This window comes from Callospermophilus lateralis, chromosome 7 (assembly GCF_048772815.1).
Source record: "Callospermophilus lateralis isolate mCalLat2 chromosome 7, mCalLat2.hap1, whole genome shotgun sequence".
NCBI lineage: Eukaryota > Metazoa > Chordata > Mammalia > Rodentia > Sciuridae > Callospermophilus > Callospermophilus lateralis.
This window is the reverse complement of record NC_135311.1, coordinates 97,169,256-97,185,113: the sequence shown is the minus strand read 5'-3', so window position 1 is coordinate 97,185,113 and position 15,858 is coordinate 97,169,256. Positions and strand designations below refer to the sequence as shown.

The 15,858-nt window shown below is 41.8% G+C and overlaps 1 protein-coding gene across 2 annotated transcripts in view; it reads right to left on the bottom strand.

Moving 5' to 3' along the window:
• Positions 1-4,696: 4,696 nt before the first annotated feature.
• Positions 4,697-15,858, bottom strand: part of LOC143404000 (cytochrome P450 2J2-like) — a 33,844-nt gene continuing 22,682 nt past the window's right edge. The window contains exons 8-9 of one of the 2 annotated variants that reach the window (XM_076862356.2): positions 14,950-15,088; positions 4,697-5,207 (exon numbers count right to left, since the gene is read on the bottom strand). In XM_076862356.2, the coding sequence (XP_076718471.2) occupies positions 5,029-5,207; positions 14,950-15,088 (318 nt within the window). In that variant the 3' untranslated portion in view covers positions 4,697-5,028. The remainder of the gene's footprint in view (positions 5,208-14,949; positions 15,089-15,858) is intronic. The other variant, XM_076862357.2, reaches the window with a different exon arrangement.

The window sequence follows — 15,858 nt, the reverse complement described above, 5'->3', positions numbered from 1 at the left end:
GTTTTTGGCCTGGCATCTAAAGCCTGTTGTACTGCAGCTGCCAAGACTTGCCCTTGTTCATTAATATCTCTACATAATTTAATATATGTGTTTAAATCTTCATGTCTCCATGGTCTAATAACCTCTCTGCAGCAACGATTTGCTTGGTCATAAGCCAGTTGTTTTATTAATGGCATTGCTTGTTCCGTATCCCCCAAAATTTTGGCAGCCATTTGAATTAGCCTATCTACAAAGTCAGCGTAAGGTTCATTAGCTCTCTGTATTACCTTAGATAGCTGACCTTGTAAATCTCCATGTCCTTATAAAGTCTTCCATGCCCTAACTGCGTCTGCAGCAATTTGTGCATATATAGCAGGATCATATTCAGTTTGTTGCCGCTGACCCTCATAAGGTCCTTTCCCTAGCAACATTTCTAGATTTCTTTGAGGGTAACCGGCTGCTGCATTTCGCCTAGCCGTCTCTGTGCAAAATTCCTCATTGGCAACCTTCCATAACAAATATTGTCCTCCATTTAGCACAGATTTACACATGCTAGCCCAATCTGCTGGCGTCATGTCCAAGTTAGTAATGGACTTGACCATGCTTACCATGAAGGGAGCTTGGGGACCATAGGTTGTTACAGCCTCCTTTAAGTGCTTCACTATTTTAAAATCTAAAGCACGGTGAATTCGCTGCCCTCCTACCTGTTCATGTACAGGGCATGCTAATCTTTGAGGTCCTGTCTCAGGATCCCAATTATCAACTACGGGGTTTGAGGGCCACTCAGCTGTCTCTATCGGTGGGGCTGTTGGTTGAATTACGCCCTCTTGTGATAAAACGGAGTTAGTAACAGCCTCCTGTTGTGGCCTTTTTCCTAACAACCCCTTTTCCTTTAAATTTTCTTCCTCTGTCTGACTAGTTCGAGAGACCTTCTCTTTTGCTTGATCTAAAATGTCTTTCTCCATGTTCTGAACCTCTAACAATTTACTTAACATCTTTTCAGTTTGTTATAATCTACTATAAAGATAACACAACCCAATAAGATAACACAAAACAAAACCGAAACTGAATGAAACAAAAACGGAATAAAAAATCGTTGTATCAATTTTCTCTTCCTCAGGGCCGACAAACTTCAAGCCTTTAGTCAACCATTTTTTCCAGTTTGCCTGAGAAATTTCTAGGGATAGGCAGCTTGAAAGAAAAACAAAATAAATCAAAAGAAGAACACATTGTTTTTTGAAATGGTCACCCATTCTCTCGCCTTTCCTCAGGGGCGAGCAATTTCACTTACCCCCAAGCTTCAGGCGTTCTGCGTAGGAGCCACCAGATGCTGCAGTCTCTGGCTGGGCACAAATCATGAGCCTCCACACAGCTTGTAGATTCAAACAGCAATTCTTTATTCCCGAACTCACACCGGCTGTCTACAAACACGTTCTGGGGAAATCCACGTTCTCTGCCCAAATCCACACTCCACTGAGCTTCTGTCTCCCAAATATACTGTCTGACCCTAAGAACTCAAGAGGAACTCAGGCAGCAGGATACGCCGTATTCTAAATGGGGAACACCCTAATCTCCTATTATGCTAAACCAGGAACACCCTAAACATGGATCCGCCCTGGTCCTTGAGCAAGGTCACCTTACATGCAATGTAGCTGCAAAATGTCCTATTTCCAAGAGTCCTTCCACTAAAGAAACATGGGGGTACGCTGGCAAGGAAATTGTCATACCTACTTGGCTGATGGCTCCCAGCAGAAGACAATATACCTTCCACATCAAGGGCACTGCACATGGTGGGCCCTGGTGGCACTGCAGTGGGTGGGAGGATGAAATGTGGGTGGGGAGTCACAAGGCAGGTAGCCCATAGTATGCAGAGAATTCACTGAACCTCTGCCAGCCTGCCTGGAAACCTACCAATTTTAGAGGAACATAGCAGTTTGAAATGTCTTGCTCAAAGTTACAGTAGGAGGTTGAGTGACCAACCTGCATGTCCTTGGGCACTGCTCCCCAGCATCCCCCACCTTTCCCTTTTGGTAGCTTAGCAAGAAACAATACACACACATGGGAAAACTGACTCAGTTTGCTTGGGCAAGCTTAAGAGAACAGTTGAGGGCTGGGGTTGTAGCTCAGTAGTGGACTGTGAGGCACTGGGTTTGATCCTCAGCACCACATAAAAATAAATAAGTAAAGACTGTATCCATCTACAACTAAAAACAATTTTAAAAGAAAAGATTAAGCCAATCTAGTTGGCAGTGTTCTTTACGAAGGGAGGGAGGGAGGAAAAGAAAGCAAGAAGCAGTTCACCAAAGCTTGAGCTCTAGATCCCTTGTTCTTGCACAGTTCCTTGCTTACTGAGGTAGTCATCCATGCTCCTTAGTCACCTGGCCAGCCCTTGCTTCCTGTCTGAACATTTAGGGCAGTGAGGGCAGTCCCTCTGCTGGACCCACCCCAGCTGGTGCTTGCAGTCTTGCTATACCTGACCCAGATCCATTGTCACCAGACTCTTCTCTGTTGTAAGTCCCTAGACCTCCAGGCTGATTTTACATTTATAATTCACTGTGCCCATGTTTGCATCTCAAGTAACAGAGTTGTGGAGAGAAGATTCACACCCTGGGCTGCCTTTGGTTACCTCATCCACAATGTGGCAGATAATATCAGATTATTTGCACACTAGGTTCCAGGTACAAAGGAAGGGAGTAAGGACTCCTGAGGTTTCCCAAATAAAGGAGAAACAGGAGATTTACAAGAGTACATTTAACAAAATCCTTGTATGATGTTTGGATGGGAAGAGGACTCATGTGTTTTAATGTCTCCAACAAATTTTCAGCAAAAAGAAGACGCACTTTTTATGCACATGTAAAATTCAATTAGTAGTCACAGTCATCTCTTCTCCAATGTTTCTGACTCATTGTGGTGACACTTCACTGGCCCTGGGTCCCACTGCATCCATTAGATCAGGACAAGTCTCCAGGAGTTTTATATTTATTCCACAAGTAGTTGGTGTATGCCTACCCATCAAGAATCATGGACAGTGTACAGCAGGGCAGGAATAGAATACAGAAATGACTTCAACAGAGTTCCTTATACTATAGATGAGGAAATTGAGAAATGTAAAGATTTTGACTAATTACCCATGGATCTCCTACTTGATCTAACCAGAGGAAGAAAGGGGAAAATAAATGGTAGACAGATCCCAGATGAGAGGAAGTTAACTGGTCTTGGACTATCTCTTGCCCTGTTTTCTAGAGATTTGCCTTAAAAGGGCTTACAAAGGAATTAAGAACAACTGGCTTCTCTCTTCCATTCTTTCTTTACCAGGCACGAGAGACTGAAGCCTCCTCCCCACATTGAAAACGCAACCATTTCTTCCAGATATTCTCAGCTGTCTTAGTCTAGCTCAAGCCAACACTGCCCCCTTCTATCCCTTTCTCTGTTTCCTTTCTTCCTGGTGGCAGTAGAATGGGCTTTTCTCTGAATTCTAAGCATCAGGTGGGAGAAACCCAAGGCCTCCTGGCTGTTTTGTTTGTCTGGAAAGGAGACAAAGGCCAGCTTCTCTTCAGGGTTCTTACTGCCCAGGGGAATCTCCAAGCCACCCTAAAACTAAAATCTCAGACAACTAGCAAATAACAAAACACAAAAACTCAGAAATGTATTTACATAAGATGAAGCCTCTGATAGATCTAGTCCACATGGGTTCTGGAACTAGACAAAGGGGAAATAGCTCTGTTGGTTTATTTAAGGGGATACATCAAAGACAAGGATGAAGTTTCAAGGGTAGAGTTTTGCTTCATGATGTCCTGCAGTCAGCAGGTTGATTGACATTTAGGCAGATAACACCCATCTCAGGTGCTGTGTGGGCCCAGCAGAGTGGGAAAGAAATTTACATTATCCCTGGGCAACTGACCAGAGTAAATGTCCACTGGCCATTCACAGATGTCTCTATCCATGAGGCTACCATGCCCGGTGACTCACATTAACCCACAGATGGTTGGTGACAGTTATGAGCTACTAAATTACCTAGATCTAGCCACTTTAAGAAATCTTTGGAGAAAGAAAGAGGGAGGGAGGGAGGGAGAGAGAAAGGAAGAAAGGAAGGAAAGGAGGAAGGACAGACCTTTGGATGAGGTTAAGTCCAGTTACCAGGCTGGTTGGTAGGTCTGCTCTGGGGTTGGGCTAAAACTTCTTGGACAGTCTATGGTCCTCTATTTTGTGGCAGGATTCTGGCATTTCCGATATTCTTCTATAAAATGCTCTACCAGACTGTAGGGTGGAATATTAGCCAACAAAACTTATAGTTAAATCCAATGTGAAACATTATGGGAATGTGTGTCTGATGGAGGACTCAAAACAGAGGTACTATAAGACAAACTCTTTTCACTTTGATTCTCCAAACCTGATTTCCAGGTTGTGTTCACTGTGGTCACACCCTATTGGGCCTCCTTCTAAGGCCAAGGTGGTGCTCCCTTGTGCAAATCATAGAAACTGTTGCTTCCACTTCCTGTGAATAGAGACTCATCCCTTGGTCACTTGCCAGGGGACCATTCTAGAGCAAAACAAGATAAAGCCGACACAAATGAGAGAGACTTTATAGTCTGTCTCCATGGTTGCCACCAGGATTCCACTTTATATCTCATTGCCTGTCTTGCACCACTTCAACCTGAGCTTTGTCAACCAACTAGAAGCAGATACATGGCCAAGAAAGGAGGCACGACTGTAGTCATTATTCTTAGGATATGTTTTTATGGTGTAGGAATCACTTAAAACCAATTGTTTCCTTTAATTCTAACAGGAACTATTTTTTTTGAAGGGAAATTATTTTTCACCTCCTGGATGAGAAGGTAAATCAATGAACACACAAGTGATTTTTCCAGGGCTATAGGGGGAGATGGCAGAGCCAGGGTTTGGATCCAGCTTCCTTTTAGTCCAGCTTCTTTCCTCTTTCCTTGGCATCACCTACATTCTGTTTCCAAACATCTGAGCAGGCACCAGCAGCTCCAAAGCACATGCCTCATTTTTTTTCCCCCTGTCTTTCCTTTTCCTTCTCCAGCAGCATCATCTCCTAGGGATAGCACAGATGTGGTGGCTGACAGGGGAGACAGTGAGGCCCATTCTGAACTCCAGGCTCAACTTCTCATTGTTTGGGGGCTTGAAGGTAAATTTTTGTAAAAGGGAAGTGAAAAAAATAAATAGCTCAGTCTTAGCCAACTGTTCTCCAAGGCATCCACGTTTTCCTGAAAGACAAATACAGAAGAGGAGTTATCTTCTCAGCTGACATGGTTCCAAACAGGGGCTACTTGCCTCTCCCTCCTGACTAGACCTTGGCTTTATGCCCAGCACCTTTTTTAAGTCTGACCACGCTCTGGGTTTACCAAAGAACAGAATGCAGAGTCTAGGACCACATTTGCTTTGGGGGGAAGGGGACAGTATTAGGCAGTTCTGGGGTGAAGGTGAACTGAAACTGACTTCCTCTGAAATGAAGGGCAACATCCTGATAACTTGCTTTTCTGCAGGATTTGAAACAGATTGCCTTTTGAAATTAAAGCTCCAAATTCCTTTAGCTTCTGAATTTCCTCAGAATGAGAATAAAAACTACTGAGGAAACACTTCCAAGGAGCTGAAACTGATAGGTTCTCTGGATCACTAAATCTGCGTTTGTATTTTTACTGTCCTGTGTTTCAGTTTTTTTATAAACATCTCTCAACTCTGAGCACCCAGAAGATGGAGAATTGAAACCAGAAAAACAAAAAAACAAAAGCCAAAAACCTGGCTTTGAAAAAAACTGTTCTCCTTTTCTTTTGCCTCTTGAATTTTTGTCTGTGAATAAAGATGCATGGTAAAGCCATTCCCCAGGGTGACACAGAGTATGGGTAACTATACCCAGGTTCATTTAGTTGCCACTCACTCAAGGGTGAGCTGTTGACACAAGGAAAAAGATTTGGAAAGAAAGCAAGCCAGTCAAGAAGATGGAGGCCATGCCGACAAGACCATCTCAACCCAGCCTAGGTGTAAGCAACTTTAATCCCCAGGGGAGGGGGAAAGAAAGACAGCCAAGGAAAGGGAAGGACTGACAACTGCGGACTTCTAGGTTCCACTCTGGTGGCCTGTAAGAGGTGGTGATTGGTGATCCTGATGTCTGTGAATTTCACAAATATCTTAGTTACACTTATCTTGTTGTCTTCAGCCTTGAAAGGGGAAGAGACAGATTAGGTAAAGTTGGGACTAATCCGCTTTGCAACACTGATTCCAGACACACACTCCTTAACATATGACTCAACAGTAAATCTGACTCAAAGGTTAAGGTAGCAAAGGATGCAGATGCAGTGTGAAGGCAGAGATGCCAAGCTTTTCTATCCCAAATTAAATCACCCATCAGATATCCGCAGTCCAAAGGAAGAGTTCGTACTTTTCACAAATGTGGCCTTAAAGTCCTTGAAAAGCAGTCCAGGCAACCAGAATCATCATGACCACCAGTCACAGGCATTGTCTGCAGCAAAGCTGGTGGGAGACTAAAAATTACATGGCTCAGCTGCATGACCTCCAAAATGAGCATATTTTAAAGTCAACTGAAAGCAAGTGAAGCTGGAGGGTTTATTCAGGCTTTCCTTTGGTTACAACAAAGCAGAAGTGGGAGGACAGGGCTGGCCAAGAAAGCATGTGTCTAGCCCAAAAGGCTTTCAAATCCGATTTAACAAATAATGGCAAAATCAGACAACAAAACAGTGTATTGATTTTCAGTTCTTAAAAGAAAGTCCAGAATATAACTAAATAAAATTCAGAGCATTTAAATCACCTTTCTCTTATGCCCAATGTCTCTCTAGAGGGTGGATGGCCCTCTATATTGGCACTGCCTGGTTCTGCTTCCTAGAGTGGGTCTTGATGAAGGCCTTTGCTTTCAACTCAGAACCCAGGACTGGAACCTCCTCTCTCCGTGGCTGACTCTGCACTGCCTTGGCCAGGTCTTACACCCTGTTATGTGTGGAGAACTGGAGGCAGAAGGACACAGATCAAGGTCAGTTCCTCTCACTTCCTAGCCATGTGATGGGGACAAGTAATCTCTCTAGGCAATAGTGAAGATTTGCATGTGTGTTTAAGATAAAAACTTTATTTTACACAATGATTGGGCTATACACGGAATCCAAATAAGCCGAATATGTTGACAAATTATATAGCATAATAAAGTGTTGTAAAATGTCTCCTGGATAATAATAAACACTACAGGTATTCAATAGCGCATCATTAAAGGAATCTGATTAATTCTTGAAACATAGTAGAATGCAATTTAAAAGTCAACTTTTAAGTAAAATTTTTTGGTGGTACTGTTACTCAAGTAGGTTTCCATATAATTCTTTGCATATAATTCTTTTACTGTGATACTTATCATAATGTGATTTTTATTTTGACACGTTTTTGAATGTATAGGGAACTTAGAAAAAAACAACAAAAATTTCTCCTGGATTTCTTGAAAGTAAATCATCCACATCACCCATGAAAAAACTTAGTGTGTAATTCTTATAAGCAAGAACATCCTCCAAAATAACTGTCAGTGGGGGCTGGGGATGTGACTCAGTGGTGAAAGTGCTTGCCTAGCATGTGTGAGGCCCTGAGTTGAATCCCCAGCACCACCAAACTGTCAGTTGCAGGAAATTAACGCTGATGCATGAGCAGCACCTTAGCCTCAGATCCCATTCAGGTTTTTCAATTGCTCCAATAATGTCCTTTAGTGTAAAAGGGTCCAGTTCAATATCAAGTATTGCATTTGCTCTGTGTCCTTAGAGTCCTTAAGTCTGGACTAATTCCTCAGTCTTTACATAAGTGTCATGCCCTTGGCATTTTAAAGATTATAGACCCATTTTGGAAATGTCTCTCATGTTTCCTCATGAACAGATTCAGATTGTGAAGTTCTGCAGGTTTGGTAGGAGTATCAATGAGTGGTGCTGTCTTCTCATTCCATCCTATCAGGTGGTACGTGATTTTGATTCCTGTCATTATTTGTGATAGCTTGATTAATGTGGTATCTAATAAATCACCCCTTGTTAAATTATTTTTTATGTTGCTGAAAATACTTTGGGATTCCATGAATAACCAAGTACTCATTAACTTTTCATTCATTACTTTGCATTGTCATTTCTTGGCCAAATTATTTATTACAGGTGGCTGCCACATAATGACTTTAAAATTCTCTCATTCCTTCTACACTTACCAGCATTCAAATGCTTGTTATCTTCCCCATTTATTTATCCACTCATTTATTTATATCAGTATGGATTCATGGATTCCTCTTTTTATTCAAAGGGTTATAATCTGTTGCTCATTGTTAACTTGTGTTGATGCTCAGAATATTCCTGATTTGGCCATCTGATGCCCATGCAAGCTGACATTTCCTGACTTTTTAGGACAACATCATGTTCCAAGTTGATTTAATATTTACCCTTCCCCAGCCCTGGAATGAGCTATTCTTCCACATGTTCTGGTTGCTTTTATTGGATAATGATATGCAGAAATCAAGAATCAAGGTCTGGGCATTAGACATGCTTGTTGCTTTCTGGATGTTGTTATTCTAGGATATCTAAGTGGACAGCACAGGGAAAAATATGTGTGTATATAACATGATTATTTACTGAATTATGTGTATACACACCCATATTTATGTCCATATCCATGTCTGTATCTATTTACCTACTGAATATCTGAGTTCATATTGGCAGTCTCCAATTCCAATCTAATATCTGCTCTAGGCTTCTCCTGCTCACTTCTCTGAGTGAACATCCTCTTCAACACACTTAGGCTGCAATGCCCTAAACCAGTTGTTACCACCATCTTTCTTATGTGCACTTTTAATACCTTACTTTATTCGTAATACATATTAACCCAAAGGGGAAAGACTACACACAGCAAATAAAAATTCAAAAAAGAAAATAAAGGGTGTTTAAAATACCATAAATCAGTCCCTACCTCTGTTAACGTTTTTGATATTTCCTCTCTATCCTAGAGGCAATTCCACTGGGAGCCATAATGGGAATAATTCACTGTTGTTAATCCTATAAGCTGATTTTTACTACTTGGATTTTTCCTTTGTAATTAAATCTTCTTGGAAATTTGTTAAAGCATGTATGCCTCCATTTTGTCCTCTCTTACAGGACAAATACAGGTTATTGAGGAAATAAAATTAGATCACATGTGCAGAAGTGCTTAGTAAATGTAAATGGCCCCCAAATATATCATTATTATATTGTTTTGTGCCTGTTTCCCTCCAGTTTGTATCTAATTCATCTCTCTTCCCCTCATTTTTATCTTATTACCTATCAGAAATAGTATGATTTGATAACAAATCAGTTGTATTATAAATTGCCAAGATTCTCCTAGAAGAACCCATGTATCTTGACAAAACTGGGCAAATAAAGTAGAAAATCAGGGTTAAAGTACTGACCACTGAGTGACTAAATGATCCATTCTCACAAAGCTAAACCTATCTCACTTGCAAAACATATGAAACATTTGTCTCCTGTGTCAAAGGGCAGGGCAAAGGTCCCAGGTGGATAACAGGTATGAATTTGTTTTAAAAGGATGAAATCTATGACTCTGATTTCATAGCTTAGGTCTGTGTGATGGGTAATTTTGGTGATCAACCTGACTAGACTGAGAAATCTAAAAAGCTGGTGAAGCACAATTCTGGGTTGTATGTGAAATGTTTCCCGAGATATTGGGCACCTGGCTCAGTAAAATGAGAGGAGCAGACCTGCTTTGAATGTAGGTGGCACCATCCCATGGCTGGGGGCCCAGAAGGAATAGATAGAGGAAGATGGGGAAGGCTTGCCTGAATTTGCCAGCTCAATTCTCCTTGAGCAGCTGGGAATTTTGCTGATACCATCACCTGCCCACACCAGACACCAGCTTCTACAGCCTTTGAAAGTGGACTCACACCAGAGACTCTCCAGAGGGCTTCTGGGCCTTCAGCCTCCTACAGGGGTTGGGTCATTGATCCCTCCCATTGTGAGATTTTCGGCGTCTTGGACTGATTAGTTACTGATTTCCCCAGTTCTCCACCTTGCAAATGACTACTGTGAGACGATCCTCTGACCATGTAAGCCCATCTAATAAATCTTCTTTCCTAACTGATTCTGTTTCTCTAGAGAGCCTTAATACAGATTTGGGTACCAGAAGGAGCTCTAAAGACACAGAACTGTAATGTTGAATTTCTTTAATTGGTTTTATGGTTTCTAGAAGGCTCTCTAATTTATCTAAACCTAAAGTATCTAAAGACTCTCCTGAAGAGAGTATTGATAGTCTGGTCTAAATTGTTTCATAAGACAAAAAGGAAACACATTCAATGTGCCTGACAGGGAATCCAGTGATTCTATACATGATACTTATAAACATTTTTAAGAAAACCAAGGAATATAATGATGTTGGCTGGTTGTCCCTAGCATCACTGGACATAATAGTAAAGGAAAACAATGTGTTCAGAGATTCAATTTCCCAGTGCCAAATTTACATAAGTAACCTGAACTCTTCCAAGTACGCCCTGAAGGAGAATCTTTTCTCTGGCAGACAGAGGGCTGAAGTTGCCAAAACCCAACCCCTCATCATGCAATTGGCTGGATTATAGTACAAATTTAAGTCTCAACCTGGAAGGGTGTCTGCAGTTAAAATGAAAGCACTACATGGGAATAATGGGATACTAAAAATTGGAGTGGGGACCTGTGGGCAGACTCTGATGAGGGCGGTGACATTGAACTCCTAAGTTATGATGAGTTTATTTTGCAAGAGGAAGTGGCCTCCCCACCCTCAGTGGCAGCAGCACCCCCAACTCTTCCCCTGTGCTCCTGGCCTTTCCACCTCTGCCTGAAGGGACTAATCCAGCATTGCCCAAGGAAACAGCAGTGACTTTCCCTGCCACAGTTACTAAGTGGACAATGCTGCTACTCCTCAGGACCCACCCCAACCACCATTTTTGCCTCTAGACTAGTAATCAGACTTCAGTATCAATAGACATCTAGAGGCAAGGGGCACTGTGTGACTCCTGGGGAGGTGCACTACAGTTCAAATGAACTTCTCAAATTTTCTAATTCATAAAAGCAGAGGACTTGAGCACATGTGTGAAAATGGATTTTAATGATGTGGGCTAAAGGTGGAAGGAACATAAAGTTGCTTCAAGCTGAATTTATTGATATGAACCCATTAAGCAGAGCTTCTGCCCTTGATTTATTTGCAGAATTAAAAAGGGGTGCTAATGGAGCTGGGGATGTGGCTCAAGTGGTAGCGCATTCGCCTAGCATGCGTGAAGCACTGAGTTCGATTCTCAGCACCACATTAAAAAAATAAAGATATTGTGTCTACCTAAAACTAAAAAATAAATATTTTTTAAAAGGGGGGTGCTAACAGCGTATTTGATTGGTTGGCTGAAATATGGATGAAAAGATGGCACATTGTGAATGAGCTGGAAATGTCTAAATTGACTTGGTTTAATGTTGATGCAGGGATTCAGAGGCTCAGAGAGACTGGGATGCTGCAGTGGAGTTGCATTGCAAGACCTTCTCCTCCACACTGGGTGGGGAGGACTCTAGAAGATGTGGCCTGCACCAGTACTTTAAGAATCAAACTTGGGAGTAGAGCACTAGCAATCTTCAGGAGCTCCACATTGCTTTTCTCCATATGCCAGACATTACAGTGAGAGCCATCGTCACTCAACTCAGAAACTTAAATGCAATGCGAATATTTATCCTGGGCTGGGAAGCTAGGAATCTAGGAAGCATGCAATTTGTTTTGTTGTTGTTTTTGTTTTTTACTTTTCGTCAGTGGCTCACAGCTAAGAGTTTGTATGAGTCTCAGAAAAGACATTGGACTTGGACTATCTAGCAATGCTAGAACAGTTAATATTTGAGAGACTCTTGGAGATGAACTGAATGTACTTTGCATTGTGAGATGGACATGAGCTTTTGGAGGCCAGGGACAAAATGTTAAGTGTAGATATAAATGTCCCCTGAAGGCCATGTGCTAAAGGCTTGTCTGTCAGCCTCTGGTGCCATTGGGAGATGGTAGAAACTTTAGAAGGTGTATCTACTGGGAGGTCATTGGAGGTGTGTGCCCTTGAAGGGAATATTGAGACCATAAGTCCCTTCCTCTCTTGGTTCCCCAGCCACCATAAGGTGAGCAAGTGTTTTCTGCCAACTCACTTCCTCTATGGTGTTCAGCTCTTAGGAAGCTTAAATTCCTTCAGAGTGAGGAAAGAAAACTGTATGTCTAAGATGAAAGTCTGGTAGAAAAACCAGACAGAGGAGTTTTCACCATGTTGATTCACTGGATATTTCTAGGTTTCTAGCTCCTGTTAAATTCAACTGATCCTCATTCTGCCACATCTTCAGATGTGAATCCCCAGGCAAATTGCCTGCACTCTCTGAATTTTATTCTTTTATCAAAAAGAGAGATGTTGAGAACAAAACACCTCCATTTCTCCCCTGCCTGGGTTCTACATTATTTACAGCATGACTTCAAAGCTCATCTAATCAAACGTTTAGCAATTCCTCCTTCTCTTTAACTGAGACTGGCCTTGTGACTGGCATCAGCCATTATAATGTAGAGGGAGTCAAGGCTTGACAGTTTCCAGTCTGGACCTTAATGGGCCACAATGTGCTTCTATTCTCTCTCGGGACCTAATCACCACCATGTGAAAAAGCCAGGCTAGCTTGCTAGAGAATGAGAGAAAATGTGAGAGAAAAGAACACTATTGTCCTAGCTGAAATCAGTCTTCAGATACTTGACCTGCCTAACATGTAAGACAGCCCAGTCAAGAACAGCAAAGTCACATACCCTACCTGTAGACCTGTGAGCAATAACACAAGCTTATAAAGCCCCAAGAGTTTTAGATTGTTTGTTTTGCAGCAAAATATTAGCTGATACATGTGGTATAAACTCAATGACTCTTAAAATGGAAAAAAAGTAAGTAAGTTACATTTTAGTTGTACTGGAGAGAGCACTAAATTCAAAGTATAAAAACTTTAGTCTTAGGCTCTAGCCTACCAATTTGGGGGCCATCTGATCTCAGAAAGAAACAACTCTCTCAGTTTTAGTTTGCTTATATTAAGAAATAAGATACCAGTCCATTTCCTGTGTAAGTATTAATAACTAGTTTGCTGTAAGGATTGCTTGAGATAATACACTTGCAAATGAAGCCTGTGATTAAGAGGGTGTAATATAATTCTCGATAGCAAAGCATCAGTGAGTCCTGTGTGCTGCTCTTTTTACCCTTTTGCTAACACAGAAGGAAGACTGTTTTAAAACAGAAGAAGACATGAAACAACTCTGAGTAAGAGGCTTTTGCAATATGGGGGGAAGGAATGTATCTGGGTATCAGAAGGGCAAGAGAATCCATCTTCCTCTTAAAGCCATCTCTATTATGATTCCTCTCATCATAGTTGCAGTAAACAGCAGGTGAAACAATTGTGTAATGCTAAAGGGTCATATTTCTAGCATTGCAACATTTTATGCATCCAAGATGCAAGAAGCAAGAAGTGTCACAGTAATTGAAACATACACTTGAAACTTTGTGCTGTAATGCAAAGTTTAAAACTACAGCAGACAGGAAGACTGGCAGACATTCCTACATCTTATACCACCTCTTCACATGAGAGGTGACTTGTCCAATGTGAGCAAAGGTGAGGGTAGAACCACATGAGCAAAGACAAAGAAGTTCTAATCAGATCAACCCAGACACACCTAGGGCAGTGCAGCATAGTGGGAAAGCAAAGGGTTTAGAAACTCAGGGCCACGAAAGAAAGAGTTCTTCCCTTTCTGAGCCTGTTACCAGTAGTCAAAAGATACTGTCTCATAAAGTCAATGCATATTTTAAGTGAATGATAAGCAATTATCATGTATTCTACAGTGTGTTTTCTCTATAGCATTTAGTTATTTTCAGAAGATGTTGTTAGGAGGAACAGAAGTTTTAGCTTTTGATAAATCTGATTGATATTTTGCCTAAGCTCTGCTACATGAGTTTTATGACTTCATTACCACATGTGTTTGGATCTCAGTTTCATAACTCTGCAGTGGTGATACATTTGAACTTTCTAAGGTTGCAGTACGACATATGCTCTCTGAGGGCAGCTGTTTTGTCTTCTGTTTCATTCATCATTATGAAATGGACTGAATATCTGACACAATTGATTCTTGGTCAATATTTATGAAATAAAGGAACTGAGAAATTATTTGAAATAATTTATGTAACATATCAAACTCATTATCTAGACTAAGACATTTTATTATCGATTTTACAATGCTATAAGTTTGAAATATTCTTTTGGAACTGGCTGGCTAGAAAACACAGGAGTGGGGGAGGGGAGAAAAAGAGATAGAGGGAGGGATTCATTGTTTCATTGTATCCACTTTTCCAGCTGCATATCATACTATATATTTAAATATTTTAAAATATAGTATTAACTATATTTTAAAAAGGAAACTAAATTTGCAAAAGGCAAAAGGACCTGTTCAGGAGGAGCTTACAGAGCAGAGTCCAACTTAGCCAACCTGGGAGCATTTAGAGTCACAGTCTACTACCCATGACAGTGAATCAACAGCTTCTCTCCTTTGCTGCCTCCCCATCAATACCACATCTATTTCTTTGGGAGAGGAAAACACTTAAAAAGAAATTGTGACAATTAAAAACTTTATAAAGAAGGAAGATATCCAACTTAGTGACCAAGAGACAAGGTTTGAGTCTCTGTCCTCAGCATTCTGGAAAACAGAACAAAGGGAGGCTGAAATCTCCACCAGCAGCCAGGGAGGGCTTGGGAAGTAAAGACGGTCTGAGGCAAGGCCTGCACCAGAGGATGTTGAACTTCAAACAATAGTGAGATGGAGTCACCCTAGGCAGGACCCTCTGGAGACTCCCCAACTAGAGCAAAGGATTGCAGACAGGAGAGGAGGGAAGGGCTGAGGGAGGAACTCTGCCCTCCCCAACTCCTGTTCTTCCAGACTCACCCATTGAGAAAGGCAGGAAGGATTCCCTTTTCTTAAACTGTCCATTCTCCAGAAAATGCTCAGGGTTGAATGTGTCAGGGGTGGCCCACTCGTTGGGGTCCTTGTGCAAAGCAGTCAAATTGGTCAGGATCATGGTCCCCTAGAGAAGCAGTGAAGAATCAGGCAGGACTTGACCCACACCACACATCTAGGCAAAGACAGGTGGTTCTCAGCACCCCATGCTGTCGTCTGAGCACATTCTGAGCTTCCCAACCCTCCCAACCCACCACTTGCTGAGCTCAACCTTCCAGGACCCTTCTCTTTGAGTGGAACAACTTAGAAGGATGAATTGGAATTGTCTTCTGAGAATTTTACCCTGGAGTTTTAGCTACTCTTGATGCATAATACAGCTACTCTGCAGACACAAGTCAGTGTAGGTCTGGGGAAGGGACCTGTAAAGCATCCATGAGAGAATTATGTGACAGCTGGTGGGTCCACACAGTAATTATATCAACCTAGCTAGTCAGTAAAGTGATAAGGAGGGCAGCTCTACAAAGAGGGGGGAAATGCATCTTTCACCTCTGCTTCTGCATTCTCTTCCCTCCAGTGTGTAGAAGGCTGTGCCCAGTCCCAAAAGCTATTTGAGTAGCAGAAGCAGATATCCAGGGAGAAGAATCCCTGTCCTTCAAGGTATATGACAAGAAACTCTGGAGTCACCAGAGTGAGCCTTTCTCTCACTACCTCATCCAACCCATCAGTCATGCTTGACACTTCTTTAAATGCCCCCTGATTCCCTCACCTCCATTAGGGAATGTCCACCACCACCTTAGTTCAAGCTTCCTCCTTGCTCATCCAGATTCTTGTAATCACTTCCTACTTAGGCCCCACATCCTCTGTTGCCCTTTTCAATTTGCTCCACACCCTGAAAGC